Source organism: Candoia aspera, chromosome 1 (assembly GCF_035149785.1).
Source record: "Candoia aspera isolate rCanAsp1 chromosome 1, rCanAsp1.hap2, whole genome shotgun sequence".
NCBI lineage: Eukaryota > Metazoa > Chordata > Lepidosauria > Squamata > Boidae > Candoia > Candoia aspera.
The window spans coordinates 42825242-42848901 of NC_086153.1; the positions used below are offsets into that span (position 1 = coordinate 42825242).

Sequence of the window (23660 nt, forward strand, 5' to 3'; positions counted from 1 at the left end):
TGGGACCATATAATTATTTAGTAGTATTAAATTAACATGAGATTGTTTCTTCCATCAACATAAGACTCTTCAGTACTATTGATACAAACAGGAAGCCAGATCAGAATTATTACTAGAGTTGGTTGTATTTCCAATTTATCCAATAAGAGTAAGAGCATATTAAGACAGCCAATGTGGTATAGCCATTAAAGTGTTGGACTAAGAGCAAAGGGACCCAGGTTCTAGTTCACCCAGGTTCTTAGCCCTATAGGTTCACTGGTAACCTAGGGTTGGTCACTCTCTCTCAGCCCAGCCTATTTCATAGGTTTGTTGTGGGGAAAAAAAGGTTGGAGTGCTGTGATTGCTATCTTGAACAACCAAATGAATGGTAGGATATTAATTAAATAATAACCTAGTTTGCAATCCTGCTTTTTATAAAGTACTGCACATCAGACTTTTCCCATACCAATCCACCTAGGAACCAAGGGAACTAACATTCTTTTGTAGAGATAGGATAATCAGAGGAAAACCCCTAATGAGATTTGTAGAATTAGGAAAGGTTCATTCAGGAGAAAAGGGTATTTTACATACTCAAATCCTAAGCATTTAGGATTGTTTAAGGACTGCAATTTAAGTAGGAATTCTCTTGGAAGCAAGTTCCATTTAAATCAATGGCAATTACTTCTTAGAACACCTGCTTAAGCTTGAATCGCTGGTCATTCTAGAACTTGAAATACCTAGATTTTTGTTGCTTTCGCTAAGATCAACTTGCTTTGAGGCAGAACTGCTTGTATCTTCAGGTTTAGGAACCTGCTGAGGACTTCTTGCTCGGTTTAAGAAGCATCCAAAAGTCAAACTGCTCAGTCGCTGGCCTTCTCCAAGTTTCTGTGATGAAGAAACAGACTTCTTCCCTTGAAGCTCTGTTCAAGTAATAATTAATAATACATGTAATGTATTATGACATTAGATTATTTATTTTAAAAGGTGACAAATTTTGGTATTACAAGTAGTTTTTGGCTTACAATGGCAAGTGGGCCTGGAATTGCTGTTGCTAAGCAATGCGATCATAAAGCATGATGTCATGTGACCGGGTCGCTTAGCGACAGCAATCCCACAGTAATCACATGACTGTTGTAACTTTGAAGGGTCACTGAATGGTCATAGGTTGAGGGCTACCTGGAGACACCATTACATTTATGGTATTTCTGTTTAATTACTATGTGTCTTCTTCAGTTTAATACTGGTTTAATAGTATATTTTAATGTTGCACTTTGCTGTAGATATTTTAGGAAAAAGAGATAATTCAGAAATAAAGGTTGGGTTCACCCATCATACCACCATAATCTGTAGTTTAGAAACCACAGTGACTGGGATCACATAACTCATCAATCCTAAAGCAAACAAAACTCAACGGAGTAAACCCAATCACAGTAAATATCTCAAATGAAAACAAAAAAGCTTTTCATTTTTTATTATCCTATATTCTAGACCTCTACAAAAGTCCTGCACCCTTTAGCAAAAACTGTACAAAATTATAGATGGCTACACTATGGAGAGGGTTCTGGGCACAACTGTTTTTTCCTGCCTGCTGTAGCATTGGATACAACCTACAAGAAAGACATACACAGAGAGTTAGCCCCAAGTTCCTCAATTACGGAACACAGTTGTGTTTTGAGAATTTGTACCCCCTACCTTGTAATTTAGTCTGCAACAACTTAATCTCTTCAGTTTGGTTTTGATTGATCACGCGGAGGTTCTGATTCTCTGTTTCTAGCTGAAAACATATAGATAAAAGCTCCCATTCATAAGTACGGTATTGAAAAAGATTACATCCGAAGGAAAACTATACTTTCCTTACATCTCATATGGTATTATTTCCAATCTCACATCCATTTTCCTGGCAACAAGTTCACCAACCTCTTTTGGGCTTCCTTTTAAGTGTATTTACAAATGATTGCATTGTTGAACATTATATTGAACTCAAATATCTTTGCTACATCTAGGAATAATATGAATGAAAGACCATAGAACTCAACCTCAGGTCCTATTTCAAAGTTCTTCTATTTTTAAGTAGTTTTTACATGTTGTGACTATTATAATTTTTTTTAAATAGAGTAAATATCAGAATATCTTTTGTTTCACAGAAACAAAAGAAAATGTATTATGCTTTTTAAACACAATGAAAAGAAAAAATTCACCTGATAATAAACCCTCATTATGGTCAACTCTGCATATTACAAAGCAAGGCATTTTTTTCATGAAGGAATTTACAGCCTGCCTTGTGAATAAATCCATAAAATCTTTTAAAGAAATTATTGACCAGATAACATAGAAATGGCAATTATCCACTAATAGATATTAATGAAATAATATAATTACTTCATTAAGGATTTCACTTGTCCTGAGCTTTAAGGTATCACTTCGTTAGCAAAGGATCTGTGAATTTTAGGCTGATGAAACCAGCACTGTTGGTTTGTAAAAAGAAAGCTTACCTAGATATTTTATCTAGTGCCTTTATAATGACAAAGCTGAGAATTCTGCTGCTCAAATATAATCTAATCTGTATGTATGTTGGCCATGTTGTCTGGGGCTGCTAAGTGTTATCGTTCAGCACATGGGGATCACACTGTTTCCATATCACTCTTATACTAGAATAGTTTCACTGACTTTAAGAACTGTTACTTATGAACTCACCTCATGAAGCTTGACAGTCACCCATTCCTTAATCTTAGCTGCTTTTTCTTCTATAATTTTAGCCTCTTGTATTCTGATTTGCTTCTGAAACAAGAAGATGGGCTTTTGTGTAATTTGCATTCTTGTCCATAACAATGCACTTTATTCACCTAAAACAGAAGGTGCAATCTTTTTCAGGCCAAGGACTGCACTTAAGCTTTATTGATTAATTAGTGATTATTTGTATGCTGCCTCTTTTTGCGACTCTAGGCAGCTTACAATAAATGCAGTAAAACTGTCATAAAATTCGTACATATCATAAGAAGTTAAAAACCATAAGTAGTACTAATAAAACAATTAATAAAAACTGCAGTAGAAACTGTTGCTACTGATCGGCTGATCTTCATTGAATGACCTCTTCAAAAGTGCTGTCTTCATCATTTTAAACAGCTTGCTTAATTATAGTATCATGGAGTTGGAAAGATTTTCTAGTCCAGTCTCTTGTCCAGGTTTTCTTCATACCTTTCCAGACAAATGGCTGTATGCTGTATGTAACAAATTTACACTTCTTACCAAGATTTGCTATGATATTAATAGGTAACTTTATAGAATCTCGTTTTTTTACCCAACAAGAGTTTTGCTGTACAAAAAGCTAGGGATATGACTTTTTTGTAAGCCCCTCCTTCCCCTCTTTATCTCTTGTACATGCTAATATACATATGCATAACTGAGTACGAAAAACATTATTTTCCCAACCTGCTCTACAAGCTGTTGTTCCAGGTTCTGTATAGCATCATCTTTCTCTTGAGCCAGGATCTCCAGATCTTGACATCTCTTATATAAGCGTGTCTCTGACTCACTGGTTTGGACATTAGCCGCTTTTAGTTTCTCCTCCATAATCTGCACCTAGAAATTAAAACACAGCTGTGTACACAAAGTGTGTAAAACGCCAAAATTAAATGCATGATTCAGAATGTTGTGATGCTTTATTGCTCTGAGATTAGTTAAAGCATATATGCATTTCCCAGGCAATCCTAACCCTAGTTTACCAAGATCTCTAGCAATCTGCTAGTATGCTTGTTTCTTTCACATGAAAGTATCAGTTATTCTCAGCTGAACTTCAAGGACAATTGTTCAGCCCTATAGTTCAAACAACCAAGATTTAATGACAAACAAATTGCAGTAAAGACACTGGCTTGGATCTAGAGAGATCTTCTGCTTATACAAGGGAACCTCAAAAAATCCTCGTTCTCTCTCCATCCTCCTGCTTCCCTTGGGTTTGTTATATGCTGCTTCAGAGGATCACTTAAACTTCAAGGGCTGTTTTGGGCAGGAAGTTGTACTATAAGATTAGAAATAGTCAGGAAATGTCCACTGTCAAAATGATTTCATATTAAATTGTATTATCTGTGGGCTACCAAGCTAAAATAAATGCATTTGCAATTACAAAATTGCAATTACAAAACCCTGTACTGATGTCTAACAGAATACCTTTTCTTTTACATACTTACCCAGGTATTAAGATCTAGTGGGATATTCTTTTAAAAGTGCCACATTTGTCATCTGGTGACACAAGAGAAAGAGATCTCGATAAAGAAACTCATTTGTTGCATTTTCTACCTGTGGGTGCCAAGTCTTAAAAGCTCTTGGTGCACACAAACTTCTTAGGATACTTAAAAATTCTCCGTTCAGCTAGGCGTTTGGTTAAATTTGTGTTCTTATGAATTGTTTTGCTACTGACGTTCTGCATTATTGGCTTTCTATCCTGTATTTTCAAATTTAAGCTGCTTTTTACAGTTTTAACTATCTGCAGGAGCCAGTTTGGTCTAGTGGTTAAGGCAACAGGCTAGAAACCAGGAGGCTGAGAGTTCTAGTCCTGCCTTAAGCATGAAAGCCATCTGGGTGACCTTGGGCCAGCCACTCTCTCTCAGCCCAACTCACCTCACAGGGTTGCTGTTATGGGCAAAATAGGAGGAGGAAGGAGTATTAGTTATGTTCCCTGCCTTGAGTTATTTATAAAAATAATAAAGGTGGGATAGAAAATAAATAAATAAATAACAGTTTTTTTTTATAGTAATTGCTTTAATATAATATAAACTGTATGCATCAATGTCAAAAACAACTTCATATTTAAAAAGCAACTCTGAACTGAATTTAATTTGATGCGAATATCATTTTTGGATGATAATTCTGCACATAGACTGGTACCGTATCTTCTTATATAAGGCTTAACACAACTATAAATATAAAATATTAGATTTTGCCTGATTTGTTATAGTAAAGAAAGGTTTTCTCAGATTGGTTAAAAATTCCTAATAATAGTTTATTCTGATTGATAGTTCTTAATATATTGTCTGCTTTTGCTAATTATTGATTTATTGATTTGATTTTGATAATGGTTTCAAAGTGCCAAATTGATATAAGCACACCTTTATATGCACTACTAATCTAATGTTACTTTGAAAATTCATATTCAGTTTTATATAGAATGTAAATCTATTTGCTATTACATTTTTATTTCTTTAATTCTTAAATATCTGTTAAAATAAAATAAAATTTTAAAAGGGGCAGTGTTTTGATCAACTTAGTCATGTTTGCCATTTGGATGCTGATGACTGCTGCCCTGCATATGCCCCTAGCTATGTTCAGTTTCTGAATCATATTTCAATCATAACCTATACAAAAGCTCCATCAGATATTCTGAATTTTACGTTACAAGCTTTTCAAATCCAGTCTGAGTGTTCACCTTGTTTTTAAATGATACTACTTATATGAAAAGAAAGCAAAACCAGTGAAGTGTCTCTGACCATTCCAGGGAAAAGGTCTTACAAAATTTTGTCTTTGTTTTGTTAAAGTTAAACCTTGCAATTTCTATCAATTATCATCTCACCACTGATCAATGTTTTGTCTATTTGCCTTCATGAAAATGAATATTTAGTATTGAAGCTAGGGGCAATAAATCTGGACTTCTGTATTTATCCCATAATTTCGGTATGCTATTAATAATAAGATAATCTGTTATAGCCTGGACCTTCTATCTGTATTCAAACAAAGATATTTGTGCAAGCCTTCTAGGAGTCATGCTCCTTTAAAATAGAGATAATCCAGTTGTATGGCTATATAAAATAATCTGTAATCCAAATCAAACAACTGGCTTGATAGTATAATCCAAGATCTGGTACAGCCAGTCTACCTCATTTTTCTAATGTCTTGCAAAATCCTAAATTTAACCCTTGCTCTTCTGTTTGATTAGATGTTTGCCACTAATTCAGTTCCCTTTTATATATGGACATATGTGCAGCACATGTTAAAAAGGGGCAGGCTTTTCATCAACAGTATCAAAGTGCCCACAATTTTGATAATGTTGACTCCCCTGCAGATACCCTGTAGTTAGCTAAGCTTGACTGGATCAGGATGGTCTTCAATACCTTTTGTAAAGAAAGGTTCTGTAAATATTTTTATCAAGTAAAAATTTTTACCAAATACTTCCCCCCACCTATCCATAAAATCAGGCCCAGTGTTCTTTTGAATTTTTTTTTTCAACTCCTTATATCACATATAGATTTTATGAATAGAAGACAGAGTGAAGAAAAAGAATTCAATGAACACTTTCATTGCGCCAGTTTATTAAGAATTTAGAGAAAAATCATATGAATTAATCAAGAGGGAGTTTTAGCTACAGAACTTAACTAATTCTAAAATCAAAAGAAGATTAATTTTAAACATGTTCTTCTTTTGTATAGAGATAGCATATATTACAATATGTGAGGAAATAATGGGAGAATTGATTATTCCTACTAATACAAATGAAGATTAAACTCAGTTATCTACATATTGCCTGCATATTTGTAAAGCCCTCTATCTAAGGCCATAAAGGCATTATAAACCATGCAAATCAAGACTGTTCATGGTGCTCATTGTTAATATTATCTTTTTTAAAATTTAATTTTCCTGTGAAACTATCCTGAAAAAGCAATTACTGATACTTTCTATTTGAAGATCCATCTATCTCACATTTATACATATAGCTTCAGAACATTGCGACTACATATAATTCCATATTATATTCCGTACCTGCTGAAAAGCTTTTTCTGCTTGACGATCTGCATCAATAACTTGTTTTTCAAGTTGCTGCATCTATACAAAGGCATAAAAATTATGAGATGCAATCTTCTGTGACAGCTATCAATGAAAGCATTAATAATCATGAATAGATATTATATGGGGGAGGGGGGAGAGAAGGTGTCCAAGATGTTAAAATACATTGTCTCAATAATCCTTAAAGCAATCTTATACAAAGCGTTATTGCCCCCATCGTATAGACGGAGGTGGATGAAAGTAAGAATCAAGGACCCCATTAAGTCACCCAGAGGGCAGAATCCACCTAATTTTCTCTGCAAATGGGAGGCTCCTGTTAGGGGGCAAGCTTAATTTTTAATAAAGTCCCTCTCTCTGTTTCATTTATGGAAGCTTTCCAGTGGGAGAGACAATTAGTTGGATTCCTTTCAAAAAGTGTATGGCTGAGAGCCAAGCAACGTATGATACTAAAATGTCTGCTTAATTTAATAGTAGGTGAGGATTGGGACAAACTCCAGCAGAATGACTGTGCAAAGAGACCATCTTTGAGGACATTGGCACTTACTGCACCTATTTGGGAGAGATGGGCGGTGATAGAAATTTGAAAAATAAATAAATATATAAATGATCTACATCATGAAATGCTTCTGTATCTTGGTCCTTAGCTCAGATTTTTTTTTGACAATAATTTTATTAAATTTTAAAACAAACAGGTAAAATCTAATAGAAACTAATAAGAAAAAGAGAACAGAAGCGCAGAAAAAAAGAAAACAGAAACAGAAAAAGGAATAACTCCTGACTCCTTTTACAACAGATATAAGTAAAACTTACATTGAACTCTTACTCTAAGGTTACAACATAACATCCATTTTTCCTAATGTCAACTAATATTGTTAATCATCAAATCTGTATATCATAATTTCATTCTTTTCTGTTTCACACAAAAAGTTCAAAAGGGGTTTCCAATTCACCATAAAATTAGTCAATGTCTTTTCTCTAATCAAAGCTGTCAATTTTGCCATCTCAGCCAACTCCATCAACTTTACCATCCATTCTTCCATTGTAGATAATATCAAGTCTTTCCACCTTTCAGCATATAAAAGTCTCACTGCAGTTATCATATATAAAAACAAAGTTCTATGTGGTGGTCTCTCATGAAGGATACACAGGCTGCAAGTTTTCTCAGGATGAGAGCTTGTGGTCTCATGAAGAATGTAGGAAGAATGCACAGACACAACTTCCTCGGGATGAGAGCTTGTGGTCTCTCATGAAGAATATACACGACACACAGTTTCTTGGGATGAGAGCCCCGATTCAAGCCGTAAGCTCTCTTTTATTATTCCCCCAGTTAAGCAAGTGCACTAAAACAGTAATTCACATAGCAGAAGGCTGATTGGTCTAAATAGCAATGCATACCTCATGTAACCCCCGATAGCCTCCTGGCACAGCTCAGGTTACAGCTCCTGTTGCCTTGTGAGGAAAGTTTTTGCTACAACCTTATCCACTATGGAAGTTCAAGGAAGGTTCAATGTAAATAAGCATCTCGCACAGCTGTCGTGGTTTGCCAACCAACAACATAGCATACAATGCTCTCTACAGTTCTATATGATTTTTTCAATTGTTTTCCAATTATTTATCCATCAGCCCCAAAAGAAATGCCTCTGGGTTCATTTGCATGTTAATCTTTAAATCTTCTGGATTAATATATGTACTTGAGTCCAAAATGTTTTAAACAGTGTTTGCACCAATTTGGTAAGAGCTGCCGGGAGGCCGGGATGTCACCCATTTCCAAGCCACACTGTGGCCTTAAAGGGACACTAAGTCGAGCCACCCCATTTCTAAATCACCCTGTATGTATGTATGTATGTTTATGTACCTTAAGAGAGGCTTTTTACAGCAAGGAGAAGCAATCTCTGTTGGTGCTTATTGTTATTTTTGGGATTAATTTTTAAAAAATCTTTTAAAGTTTTGGCTTGTTTCCCATTCAAATACTAAGGAGGATTGAGAATAAATAATTGCCTCCCTGCTATTATTTTAGTATTGAATCTGAAGAACTTAATATTTTCCTACACATTGAATCTACTGGTTTGAATCTTCAGCTTTCTGTTGCCACTTTCCCTGGGAGCTGCCTGTTAGCATACTTTCACTTGTGTCAACATCTTTCAGGAATTTTCCAGTAACTCATTAACTCCTACTTTCACTAGTCAAGTATCTAGGGGGTGCCATAATCTACTGCCTGAAACGTGGAAGATTTCACGCAGACTTTCTCAGAGTTACATTGTGAGCTTAAACAATCTTTTAAACAGATCTTTTTCGATTCCTGTCAGGCTATTTTGCAAGATATTCGGGATATTGTACAAAATATCAGCTTTAAAATGTGTCATCTGGCTGGGGATGTTGTGGAAGAAGTTGAGGAACTCAACAACAATAGAAATATTTCTACTGATAGCGAGGTTGAGGCTTTTGCTGACGACGACCAGATTGTGCAACTGAAGGTATTAAGTGGACAGATCAAATTGCAAATCATAAATGGAATTGTTTTTCTGATGGAAAGTTATAGGAAAGAAGAGGTGTTTTTTTTAATGGGAGGTTTTTTGCTGAGAAGTCAGAGTTTTTAAGGGCTCTTTGATCTCTGTGAAAAATGCCTTGTTTATTGTGAAGATATGTGAATGCTTTGGTCTATTTTGAAGTGGGGTAAGGATTTGAGAATGTTTATCTGGATTGCTTTTAAGGCTTCTTTGACTTCATACTCTTTTAGGTTTAATAGAATTAAGATTGTTATAATTCCAGTATTATTAATTATAAGAAAAGACAATTTATGTTTTTTAGTTTGATCTTTATTATAGTGGACAGAAATATATAGAATAGTGGTAGGAAGGAAATAATTAAATATATCTTTGGGGGGGGAGTCGATTAGAAGGTTTATATATTTCTTTTTGGAAGGAGCAAATGTATTTAGTGATTTTTATAATGTGTTAATGGAATGATTTATGGAAATAATGTGATTTTGGTCTCATATAGAGTAAGGGATTGATTATGGAAATTGCTGTATATTCTTGTTGTTAAAAGTTGGAAGTCACCTCTATGTAATCATTTAAATTCCTTTTTTCTGGTGTTTTCACACCTTTTTAATTTTTTTTCTTTTTGTAGTCTTTTTTTCTTTTTTGTGGTTTTTTCTCTTTACTTTAAAGCTAATAAAATTCCTATATCAAAAAAAGAATTTTCACAGACACTCAGCATGATTCAGCTTTTTATCTGATCATTCCTACCCAAGGTTCAAATGTAATCCCAGCACAACTCACCTTAGAGGGTTGTTGTTGTGGGGAAAATAGGAGGAGGAAGGAGTATTTGGTATGTTTGCCGCCTTGAGTTATTTATAAAAATAATAAAGGTGGGATAGAAAATAAATAAATAAATTTCATTGTGGAAAAAAAAAAGCACTCCAATGCATGTCTTTCTTTAAGAGAGAATGAGTTATGCAGTTAAACTGCACATTTAGAGTTGAAGGTGGAGAAAAGAAAAATATCCAAAGAAGGATCCAGCTAAAACACTGAATGAGGTACACAATTAGATTTTATTTTTAATCGTATGGCATAGCAGTTTGGGGTTCATGCTGCTTTTTTTTTCTTGCTGGGAAATCCTTGTGAGGTCCAGCAGCCAGATGTGTAGACTATTTAGCCGTGACAAGTCACGTTGCCTGGGGTGCACCACGAGGAGGCTAGTCTACATTGCACTGAGTTGGGCTGAGAGAGAGTGCCTAAGGCCACCCAGCCAGTTTTCATGCCTAAAGCAGGACTAGAACTCACAGACTCCTGGTTTCTAGCCCAGAACCTTAACCACTAGACCAAACTGGCTCTCTACAGTCAGATAATAATCCACAACTAGTTTATAAAAGAAACCCAGGATTAAAGTGTGATTGTGTCAAGTAAATATGTTAAGTAGTTTTGCATGAGCTCAAAGTATGCTTTGCTTAAGTCAGCTTTCTGGCAGCCTGTATAGAATGATTCATGCAGACTGGAAATATACTTGGAATACACTCAGACCTAGGTAAATCTACTTCTGTAAAAATAATAAAATGTATAAAGTACTCAAACTGTGTCCCCTCCAAAAAATTCTGACAATTTTTTATTATGGATAGCTGCCATGTCATAGGAACTGACTAATGGTTCTGAACAAGCAGGCCTGAAAATTGTTAAGGGATCTGAGAAGGAGAGTTGGGAAAATTCTGCAGATTCTGTTACAGCAGCTTAATGCCAGCAGGTGGATAAAAGTCCTTCAACCTCAAATCCACTCTGTATTTTTGTACTTTATGCCTCCTTAACTAAGGGATAAAATAAAAGTATTTGCTGGGCATTATTCTTTAAGTTGTGTAATTAACTTCCTAAGCAGACCTATAAACAGCTTTCCAGTTCTGGCCTACTCACCTGACAAATATAGTTACTCTGTATTTGTGGTCTATGGCTTTGGCCTCTCTCGCAAAGGGAAATAAAAATAAACTGGCAGACTGCTAAATAATACCTGCTGTTAATAACCAGAGACAGGTATCAAATGTCCCTCCCTAAATGGAAATTGTTTATATATCAGTTAGTATCCACTTTTGATTAGAAATACCTGAATTTCTAATCCAATTCCAATCTGGAAAGCTGCATATTTTTAATTAAGTATTTCTTGATCATCTTTTTCTTCTCATCCTCTTGTGTAATTACTGCAGATGTTATGATTTAGGCTTCTTTTTATTGCTCTGCTTCTACTTACTTCCCAATTAAATTTTTATCTTTATTCTTCTCTTGATTTATATTTATATTCTTGCTCTGTGTTTCTCTGTCACCAAACCACCCACACAATCATTTTCCATTTTAAACAACATAAACTCTTGTTCCTATCATTCTCCATTACTTGTTCTTTTATGTCTATAAATGTTTTTCTCAACTAGAGAGAACACACACATTTACAATCTAAAACCACTTCAAAACAGACAAGGAAAAAATTAGATTGTGATCAGCTAACAGTCAAATGGCCAATTCATGAAGGTGGCAGACTTCATGTGGCACACAAAATTCTACATTATATGTAATGAAGTCATTTTTGTCTGACAGCAGTACAGAAACCTAGAATTGCTCTGATTGATCTGAAAACACAACAGGAAAGGTGTGATGCATTTGTAATATACCTCTAGAAGAGCTTTATTAGAGGAAAACATGGGCAGCAATTTCTGTTTCCTAATCAACAATGGTAGATACATTTCTTGTGTTTTGAAATCTGCCCTGTAGGACTGCTGAAGGAAGCACATTCAATCTTATTTTTGTAAATGCTCTGCTGTGTTTGGGAAATAGAAGAGATGAAAGATAGCTGCCAAGTGTTCCTTGGAGGCTTGTACACCGTTCTCTAGCTTCCTGATGATGGGCTATGTCCTCCATTTGCTGCCTTAGTGCCACTATGGCTTGCTTAAAATCAGGAGTTGGGGAGCACCTTTTAAAAACGTTTTTTTAAAGCAATAAGTTTAATCAGATGCATGGAGTGGCTTGCTTATAACCCAGGGTAAATAAATATTTAATCTGGGAAGAGACCAAGAAAGCAAAACTTCAGAGGATGGACTCCTTCCACCTAGCCCGAAAACTACTGAAGCTATGTGCAAGACCAAACTTCCTGGAAAGAATTTATCCTTCAACAAGTAGTTGGAAAAGATTTCTGATTAAGCTTTTCTTCTGTCTGAATATTTATTCAATATATAATTGTTGTCAAACTGAGAGCCAATGTCGTATAGTGTTTAAGGTTTTCTTAAACATTTTATTTATCTTGAGTTTTATAGAAGGACAGGTAGTCTTCACTTACTGACTGCAATTAGGACTGGCAACTCCATTGCTAAGTGACGTGGTCACAAAGTGAAATGTCACATGACTGCATCTGACTTACGATGTCTGTTTGTCAGTTCTGGCTGCGGTTGTTAAGCAAATCACCAGCAGTTCTTAAGTGCAATGTTACATGACCATGACTTGTGAAGTTGCTTTGACTTTGCTTATCGGAAGCTGGCTGTGAAGGTCTCAAATGGTGATCATGTGACCATGGGCCACTGTGTACGTTGTAAATGTGTGCCAATTGTCAAGTGCCTGAATCATGATCATGTGACTGTGGGGACACTGCAACAGTCACAACTTCAAGGAACAGTCGTAAATCTCCTTTTTCAGTGCCGTCATAACTTCTAAGTGTTACTGAACAAGCAGTCGGTAAGTGAGGACTACCTGTATAGAGTTTAAGGTGCTGGGTTAGGAGTAGGGACATCTAGGTCCTAGCCAGCTAAGTGACCTTTGGCAAGTCACCCATTCTCAGCCCAAAAACAGCACTGGGCTGTACAACAAACTAGCTGAAGAATAAACTCCCTGTTGTATCATGTACTGATGGCTTCACTGTGTGAACTAGGCAAGCGTAATACAAACAAATGGAACAAGTGCTAAGAAATAGAGAGTTTGTCAAAGCAAAATTTGCCAGTTTATTATGCTCCAAGTGCACTAGAAGTAAGCTTTGTTGAGACATAACTACTTCCATTATACTACCTGGAACAGTTCCTAAGACTATAGGCATAATGTTCAGGCTATTCATATGGTACAAAGGTAGAAAATTCCTGGGTAGATGGAGTAATTTTCTCGATGCTTAAAAGCTTGAAATTTGAGAGATTAGTTGAATCATCCCTTTATCTCCTCCTTCCAACCTTGATATGCTATATCCTATTTTTTTGAAGATATCCCTGTTCTTGGTGTACGCATGCTTTAATCATAATTTCATTAGAGTCATGTCTCTGAACTGACTGGGGCACTTCCAGTGGGCCTTAGCAGAATAAATAGTCACCATTACACTTACCACTTTTATAGCTGCTTGCATTTTTATTGGCCATTATGTTTTTATTCTTTTTTAATGGAGTAAACTGCCAAGAGTTATTTTTGTTGAATCCGGCAGAACATAAACACAATAAATTAAAAAATAGTGCACCATTATGGGTAGCATAACTACAATGAAATTTTGGAAGGTATAGTAGGATTGTTTTAAGGTTTTACATTTTACAAAAATAGTGTGGAGATAGAAAGGTATAACAGGCTTCAATCTAAACTCAGGAGTTAATAGAGTAAATCTATCTGTTGGTGTTCCGTCTCACCCATGATCTCTTTTATCCTGCTGTTAACCAAACCAAAGGCATGCTGTTTCTTTAGCAGAATAGGAGGTATATGTAATAAAGGCCAGGTGAGGAATAGCACACAAGCAAGTAAATGGAAAAATAGGATGAAATAGATGATCAGTGATGATGATCCAGTGCAAAAAGGTGATAGTTTAGAGCAGGTTTTCTCAACCTCAGCAACTTTAAGATGTGTGGACTTCAATTCTGGCTGGGGAAATCTGGGAGTTGAAGTCCACACACCTTAAAGTTGCTAAGGTTGAGAAAACCTGCTCTAGAAACTGCCAATGGCATGTCACACATGGGAACTATGTTTGCATGATATAACCTATGGCTAGAGGCCACCTAGATTGTCCATGTCAAATGAGGTGGCCTATAGGTTAGTCAAATAAACAAACTGATAAGGCTACTGTTACCATAATTTATTCAGTTAACCCAGTTTTATGAGTATATACAACACATTGAATTGAATGGAATTGTAAATTAACCAAATGATTTAGGTTTCACATAGTATGTCAGCCTAAAATGTGATTGGCTGAGTGTTATTCAGTGTCCTGTAAATATAGCCTCTGTTATAACCTATGTCTGTAGCAATACAAACTGACATTGAACATATATAGTTCTTGCATAATGACAGTAATTGGGAGCAGAATTTCCATCACTAAGCAATGCGGTCGTAGAGTGCGACCTCACATGACCACATTGCTTAGTGATGGCAATACCTGCAATCCCTGTTGCAGTTGTTAAGCGAGGTTCATGAGTCATTAAGTAAAGACCTCCTTGCAACTTCCTGCCAGCTTCTAACAACCAAAGACAGTGGGGAAGCTGGCAGGAAGTTAAAAGTCCCAGGTGGCTTGCAAGCAAGCCAGCAGGCAGTTAAGTGGCTGCTGTTGGGTGGAAGAGGAAGTGCAGGAGTGCACGGGTGGCCAGGGAGGTGTGGCGTGGTGTGAGCACAGTGAAGCTCGGGAAGGGTGTGCAAGTGGCCAGGGAGGTATGGTGCAAGCATGAAGCTCAGGAAGGGTGTCCGGAGGGGGTGTGAGTGGCCATGGAGGCACCATGCTAGTGCAGCAAGGCCTGGGGAAGGTGTGCGGATGGCAGTGAGGCTTGGGAAAGGTGTGGGAAGGGCGCATGGGTGGCCAGCGAGGCATGACGCAAGTGCAGCAAGGCTCAGGGAGGGTGCCTGGGTTGCTGGTGAGGAATGGTGTGAGTGTAGAGGGGCTGGGAGAGGGTGCATGGGTGGGGGAGATTTACCTGATCAACTTGGGACCTTCCGTGCTGGCTTCCCATTTACTTTGCTTGTGGGAAGCCGAAAGGGAAGGTTGCAAGTGGCAATCACATGACCATGGGACATGGCAACCATTGTGTGAGCTGGTTGTGAAGCACCCAGATCATGATCATGTGACCGCAGGGGTGCTGGGATGGCCAGAACTTTGAGGACCAGTCATAAACCACTCGTTCAGTGCCATTGTATCTTCAAACGGTTGCTGAATGAGTATCATTAACTGAGGACTACCTATAAAGGTAGTATCTTGCTCTATCTGCTTGAGAAATTAACTTAAGTAGCTAACTTTAGTGCTTTTGCAAGCAACAGCTTGGATTAAAGAAAACTGGATAAACTACTAAAGTATTGTTATTGAATTCCATTCAAATTGATTTTAACTCTATCTCTTCACAAGTTTTTAAGAACTCCTTATAAACTTATTTTTCCATTGCAATCTTTCTTTAAGAATGGGAATAATTCATAATACTTTTCTTTTTAGCAATGGTATACAAAACTTATGCCATTTACATGCTACTATTTGAAAGTGTGGCACAGAAAAAATTAAGTTTCAGTCTGAATAAACAAATAAAAATATTTGAATAAAAAGATTTTCTATACTAGTAGTCAAAGTATTTCACCTTTAAGAATATTTATGTTATTGATTTTAGATACCAAGTTAAATCCCTCATATTCTCTCATCTGTACAGAACAGTTTATGCTTTTTAAAATTATCATAAGCAGAAAGGATGGACTAGCTGACTTTAAAGGACTATTAAACTAAATATAATATACATGCGCCATTACTGAACAATAATCCTCCTAATCATCTTGGAAATAGTGATGTAGAAAGTAGCAGTGGGGGGAAATGGGTATATTTGGTAACAGTTTGGAATTCTCTAATTTTCCCATTGTTGATCAGTTTCTTTTTTCATAAGCTTACATAATAAAACCTGTGCATTATCTGAACTACCAAATGCTTTTGGAACTGCATATGCATTCCTGGAACTGCAGATTTGTTTGTTTCTTAGATTTATATCCTGCCTTTTGTACAGTTGCTCATATATAATGCATATATAATGCTCCTGTCAACTCCACAGTAGACCAGACCAAAAAATAAACTAGGTGGAAGACTAAAACTACTTCTATTAAAATGGGCAATAGTAATAGAACCTTGCAAGTCTGATTATGCTTTTCCTCCTCCACCTCTTATACTCAAGTGAATTAGTGGGGTTTCTGAGACATTTTCATACACCTTCTGAATATATATTAAGGGAGCTAGATTGGAAGAAGATGAGTGTGGTTTTAAAACTGGAGGAAGAAACATAAATAACATGTGCTATGCTGATGACACTAGTCTGATAGCTGAAAATGCAAAGGATCTGCAAGGTCTTGTAATAAAAGTCAAGGAGCATAGTGAGAAAATGGGACTACAATTAAATATAAAGAAGACCAAACTAATGACAACAGGTACAACAACCAGCCTTAGAATTGATAATGAAGATCTTGAAGTGATAGATAGCTTCTACCTTTTAGGATCAACCATCAACAGTAAAGGAACAAGCAGTCAAGAAATACGCCCCACACTAGTACTTGGTACAGCAACCATGAAGGCCTCGGAAAAGATATTCAAATGCTGTGATGTATCTATAACTACGAAGATCAGAATAGTACAAGCAATGGTATTCCCTGCGATACTCAATGGAAGCAAAAGTTGGACTCTGAAGATGCAGGATAGGAAGAGTATCGACAGTTTTGAACTTTGGTGTTGGAGAAGAATCCTGAGAATACTGTGAACAGCCAAGAAAAGAAACTAATGGATCATTGAGCAAATCGACCCAGAGTTCTTACTCAAGGCACAAATGACCAGGCTCAAATTATCCTGCTTCAGTCACATTATGCAAAGACCTAGCTTTCTGGAGAAGTTTCTAATACTAGGAAAGGTGGAAGAAAAGAGAAGAAGAGGATGACCAGCAGCAAGGTGGATGGACTCAGTTACAATGGCAATTTGTGCACCATTAGAAGGCCTGAAAGACCAGGTTAGGGACATATTGTCATGGAGAAAATCTATGTGGTTGCTAAGAGACAACACTGACTTGATAGCACAAAATCAATCAATGGTTTCTAAACCATGGTTTATAGTGTGAACCCAGTAAATTGTGTTTTATTCTGTAAACCTTGATTAAGTGAACCATAGGTAGAATATTGCATGAACATACTCAATCCAACCATCTCTTTTCTCAGAATCACATGGCAGCTGGTAGGCAAACACATGATCCTGGGAAAGATGTGGCTGCTTTAAAGAATAGCAGCCAGATGCTATATTCACCCTCCTATTTACCCTCAGTGACATTTACTTAAAGTCCAGATTGCTGCACAATTCCTTATATTATTGCATAAATTATTAAACTTGATTTACTGTTATATCCAAAAACGTACACAGTACTCAAAGGTGGTTAGTTCCCACTGAGTGTGAACAGAGTTACAGATTACCTTTATTGATTTAAAACACAGGAAAAAAATAAGTTCTGTTTCATTTTCATAGAACACATTCAGACTTTTAGTACCTTTCTCAAGAGTTAGGAATTTACTAATGTTCTTCAGATCCTGTTAATAAATAATCCTGGATAAAAAGGCTTTATAAGTGACCTGATACTGAAAAAATCTTTATATTACATTACACAATGCTGAATCCACATCTGTATTTTTCTGTGCAAAAATACGGTGCGTGAGAAAAGTTTCACTGGAATATCAAGTTAACGTTTTAAATGTAAACAACCAATATACTGTTCTGACTGGGCTCTCGCTAGACAAGATTTGTTTGAGAAGAAGCAAGATGGGGGAGGGTTAGACAAAAGAAGACAACTGTAACAGGTTTCTGGAAACATATTGCTCAAACAGTAATACATTTTGTTAGTTCGTCTTGACCACGACACTTCATAGGAATAGTGAAGAAACCTTACCCACACAAAACCATTTTATATAGTGACATGAGCAGCTTTATGTGTTCTCTGAATCCATAGGAGCCGCATGTCACAGCTTATGTGATTGATTTAGTAAGCAACAGCATATGTCCTTGTACTGGCCAGTAGCCAGAAATAATGGCAGTGAGATAATATCAAGACAATTGCCAACGATGGCTTGCATAACATCTGCCTATATCTTCTGCTGTACTGAAATGTGCTGCATTACATCTGGAATTGTATGGAATATGATAGGTTGCATCTGGAGATGCCAAAGAAATTTTATTTCATACATCTGAAGGGTCAGTCAAAGGCGGGGAAAAGTTTCTTGATCAATTCCTTTACCCATCTTGGAACTTTATACCTTTCACTGAAGGATACTGCTAAAGTGAATTTCGTACAGTATAATAAAGAGCCATACCCCAGGGTAACTTTTTCAATCAAAGCTTACTTCAATTCTGTACTAATGAAAATCTTCATTTATTCTAATATAAGCTAAGACAAAGCTGTCACATTTATCTTGTGGTAAGTTAATTGTCTATAATAATAGCAATCCATGACTGGTAACACTGAGTGAGGAAAACATTTCCCCAAGTTTTATAGTCTCATGGCTATAGCTGTGTATCCATTAAACTCTTTCTCCAGATTAAAATTCCAGATTTTATTGCAAATGTTGATTTATTTTTAAAGGTTATAATTATCATCTTGTCAGTTTAGATCATATAACCTGGTAATATCTAAAATGTACCAGAACTGATCCTTGTTTTTTTCTTGAGCTGAATAAAGATAAAAAGCTTAAACATTTATCATATAATTTTTTAAAAAATAGCCAGTGAAATGGTGATGCTTTGCATATGAACACTTTAATTGTTAATTAATGATTTAAAAGAATGCAATGCAATTCCATAATTTTGGTTATAAGCAGAAAAAAAGCTAAAACTTAATTCTTTTGATAAAATGTACAGGTCAAATTATAATAGGTTCATTTGACATAGTCATTATCATTTATAAACCATACTTTATGACAGTAGGATTCATGAACCCAGCCACTACGGCTTATTTGACAATCATGGCTTAATACAATGTATAAACTCAGCCACTGTAATAACACTTGTTTGATTCCAGTTACCAAATAGTCCTATGGCCACAATAGAAAACATCTGGTGGAGGACAGGCTTTTTTCTTTTCTTTTTCAAGTCAGTCAGTTTAGGAGAAGAATTGTCAGAGATACCAACTTTGGCATGGGATGTTGGATTGGATATATCTTATGAAAATAAAGGAAAAAATCAAACATTAAAAATCTACTCTAAAATGTAAGAAAGCACTGGGAAGATATAAGAGAATTAGCCCTATCTTTGCAGAAACTGTAACAATTTAAATATAAATTTATCCTCCCGTCTACAATATCATGATTTATAATAAATCTTGGTCAGTTCCAAAGCAAGCCAAATTCAAAATATGGATTATATTCAAAATGCTTTATACAGTAAGCCACAATGCAATAGTCCACCAGGATTCTGTAAAAACAAATCAAATTCTGAGAAGTCATCTTCTTGACTGCACACTGCACTAAACCAATTCTTAGTATTATATGTGAACTGAGCCAATGAGTTATTAAGAGTATTTTCATACAGGGCTGTGCAGTGGTTCAGAAATATTTCGGAAAATATGCTTAAAGCATGTAAGATTGCAAATGTAGCATCTGTCTGCAAGGACTCCATGGCTACCCTCTGCAGCTGTCATGGAATCCTGGGAAAAGATACAGCTGCTTTAAAGAGTTCCAGACAGGTGCTATATTCATGCTTCCACATGCTCCAAAGCACCTTTTTGGAATCAAATCCAAAGCACTGCACAGCTCTATTTTATGTATTTTTCCTTGACTAGAAAGCAGTAGAATATTATAAAATCAGCCAAAATAAGGAAGGAAGGAAATATTTTTTGTATTTGTCTATTGTGATCTACAGCAATCTTGCCAATTTGTTTTCCTAAGATTTGCAATAATCTCCCTGCTCACAATAGAATAATTACAATTCAAACTACCAAACATATGACTATTATCAATCATTTATGATCCAAAAGGATTAAACCAATAAACTTCCCTGCCTAACTGATGGCTGGAAATCCATACAAATCAAGGGCAGTCAAGTGGGTAGTAATTTACAGATCCTGAAGAGGACTTCTGAGAGAATAAAGTTTGAAGAAATGTCCAATGGCATGTTTTTACAACATGCCCTTAAATTGCTTTAAAGATTGATGGAAAAGAATTAGTTAGATAAGGGCAGGATGTCACTTAGCTGTTGTGGTGCAAACAAAGACTTGATCGCTAACAGCTAAAGCAGCAGAATACACGTGGGTTCAGTTATTTATGTTTATGAACAGTATGTGTGTGCAGTATTAAAGATGCAAAACAGATTTCCAAAAAGCAGAGACAAATATGCCAAAGTTCAACTGCTCCAGCACACCCGCTAATTATTAAGCAAAGATTTTTTCTCCAAATTTAGTCATAAGTCTTTCCTATAGTTAGCAATATAGTATAAACATGTCCATTCTCTCATTCCTCCTTCATCCCCTGCCTTACAACAGATGCCTTTCTTCTGCCATTTCAAATCTTCTCCTTTAAAAGGATAGAAATAACAATTTAACCCACCACTTTTCCAGTTTTCATGCAGTGAATAAGTGATACTGTTCAAACAGTAAACCTCAAAACCTTCTTCCTCAGATGGTGCTAAAAATATAATTCGTTAAAGATTCAAAAATGGCACTTCTGCCACATTTCCTAACAAACTATGTTCTCCTCCAATGCCAAATTGTTCTCAGTGAGAAAAGATCATTTGATGCTAACTAAAATAAACTGGAAGAAAAATATGAAGAGTTAGTTTGAGGGAGAAGGAATGCTGAGTTGCCTTTTGACTGCATCCATATCTGTTATTTAGATCATATGTCATTAAAGTAAATGTTATTCTAAAACGATTAAACAAAATTACACAAAAATCAACTGAGAAATAAACTTTACATATCCAACCCAGATGATGAACATTAATATTACTGGCAGTTTTAAAACAAAGTCCATGAAAGTCACATATGAAAGCTATTTTCATCCCTGAATACTATCCTTAAAAGAATTGTTTCTAAAGGCCATTCTTCTCTGCTATTTTCTAATTTATCTTAATACATATGAGATGTACACAGTGCAAAACTTGAGAAGCATCTAATCTCTAGCTTCACCAAATCCAACTCATTCTGATATACTAACAGAAACTATGGCTTCTTCTTTAGGGTCATGGTAACACAGTTATAAGGGCGTGGCCAGTGACATATAGGTTGTCCTTGTTTAGCGACTACATTTGGGACTGGCAATTTTATTGTAAAGTGAAGTGGTTGCTAAGTGAAACCGTGACTATGCTTACGATCTTACCAGCTTTCCTTTGCTTTACAGGCCTGTAAAGGTCATAAATGTGAGGATTGGTCGCAAAGTACTTTTTCATCACCACTGTAACTGCAAACACTCACTAAACAAAGCAGTCACTAAATGAGGACTACCTGTATATTAAGTAGGTTGCAAGAGAGTATACAGATTAAACCTTTCTGATGATGCCACCTCAAAACTAGAAGCATTGCTAGAGCTTATTCTCTTCCTAGGTACTTATCTACTACTAATCCTCTTCCAGGAACACCTAAAATCTTATTCAACTGTGTATATAATTTCTTATTAAGGATTTTGATTACAATAGTAAAAACTAATACAACCTAAACTTAAAGAAAGAAAAAAAGAATAGTAAGAAATAAAAAGTGCAAGAAAAAAGAAAGAGAAAAGAAAGAATATGATAAAGAAAAAGGAAAGAAATTATATAAAGAAGTGACTTCCAACCTTCACTACAACAAGCACAGACAAATTTAGTAATTCTTCACCCCCTATAAGGATACAAACAGATATTTTTTTGTCCCATATGTCATCCCTTATCTATAAGCAAAGCCATAAAACATCAACTTTTCATTCCTGGTATCTGCAAAAAGTCCATAAAGGGTTGCCAGAACTTTGTAAATAAATGTCTTATTTTAACCTTGATCAAATAAACTAACTTTACATTCTTCCCTTTTACTTCTAACAGTCTTGATCTTTAGTTCATTCAAATATTGTCATAGGATTTGATTTCTCTTCAATTCTTCTATGTAACACCGCACAGATGTCTTCAAAGGTTTAACAAGCCTTTTTTGTAGATCCAATAAGAAAACATTTTCCAGGTCATTCTCTTGGTTTGTCATTTGTATTTCCCTTTTAATTTTTAAAACTTCATCCAGTTTCTTTTGTATATCCAATAAAGTATCCTTTTCCAAATCACTGTCTTGCCCTGTCATCTGTAGTTCTACCTTCAGTACTTTCTCTCTCGTCGGACAAAATTTGCTCCACATCTGTCATTCCCTCATTGACATGTTTTGGACATCATCTATCCATAGAATCAGATATCATTACTGACACTGTTGATATTGTAGCTACTAATTTCTGGCTCCATTCTTCACAGATCTTCTTTAATATTTCCAATGTTATAATGTTTTGTATCATTTTTTAAGTCCCAGTTAACTGACACCAAAAGCTGGCTTGTATTTTTTCCCCCTTCTATTTAGAATCTTTAGTTTCCTCCAGTTTCTAAAATCACAAAGTTGCTTATCTTTGTTATGAGCCAAGATAGCCAAAATGACTCTGGTTCCCACAAGAAGCTATTTATTTTTTATAGTTAATTCCAAAATCTTATAGTAAAAGTCAATATTCCAAATTTAACTGGACCCTTAATCCATTTGTAACTTTCTTAGATTGAAATCTTATTTAGCTTTTTGCTGTTTATTTCAAATTCTTTAACTTCTTAAGCTTGTAATTACTTTTTCTTTTGTTCAGAGTTGAAACTAAACTCACCCGGCAACTTTTCAAATTTGTCGTTCTGAAGGTCTCTAATAGTTTTAAGACAGTGAATAGGCAATTTCCAAAAGTGATTAGAAAGTGAGGCTTGCGAACTTACTGTCTAAAAGGCTCCACTGCAGTTGCAAGCAAGATAATTAATCCTTGTCTCCTGGTGCTCAAACCTGTGGAAGACCACTGTCCTGCCATCTCCTTGTGAGGAGCAGCTGTCTGGAACACCTGTGGGTGTTCTCCCATCCTCTCCTTATCTGGAGAGGTTTTGAAGAAAATAAAAAAATAAATAACCTCTCTTGTCCCTTATATAAATTATACTTTTCCTCATGGTAGAATTTATTAATTATGCATGATGTGGCTAAAGTAGGTACAACTGTTAAAAAAAATTCTTGCTACATACTGTGTATTGTCTGCTTTCAACTTCTGAATGTTCCCTCATGGGATGCTTCTTTAGATTTGAACTCTAAATAATCTGGCATATTTCCTGTTCTAATGCTTAGCCCAGGTAAGCAACCTGATGCCTCAGAAACTTTGGAGCCAAATTCCCACAATCCCTTGTCACTGGTCATCCTACATTTGGTTGATGAAAGCTGAAGATCCAAAACATCTGGCAGACATCTGGGCTAGCCAAACCTGAAT

The 23660-nt window shown here is 35.9% G+C and overlaps 1 protein-coding gene across 1 annotated transcript in view; it reads right to left on the bottom strand.

Moving 5' to 3' along the window:
* The window catches only part of PLEKHH2 (pleckstrin homology, MyTH4 and FERM domain containing H2), a 70336-nt gene that overhangs the window by 43534 nt on the left and 3142 nt on the right, over nucleotides 1–23660 (bottom strand). The window contains exons 2-6 of the mRNA XM_063302883.1: nucleotides 6727–6789; nucleotides 3409–3558; nucleotides 2674–2757; nucleotides 1672–1753; nucleotides 717–899 (exon numbers count right to left, since the gene is read on the bottom strand). Of these exons, the coding sequence (XP_063158953.1) occupies nucleotides 717–899; nucleotides 1672–1753; nucleotides 2674–2757; nucleotides 3409–3558; nucleotides 6727–6789 (562 nt within the window). The remainder of the gene's footprint in view (nucleotides 1–716; nucleotides 900–1671; nucleotides 1754–2673; nucleotides 2758–3408; nucleotides 3559–6726; nucleotides 6790–23660) is intronic.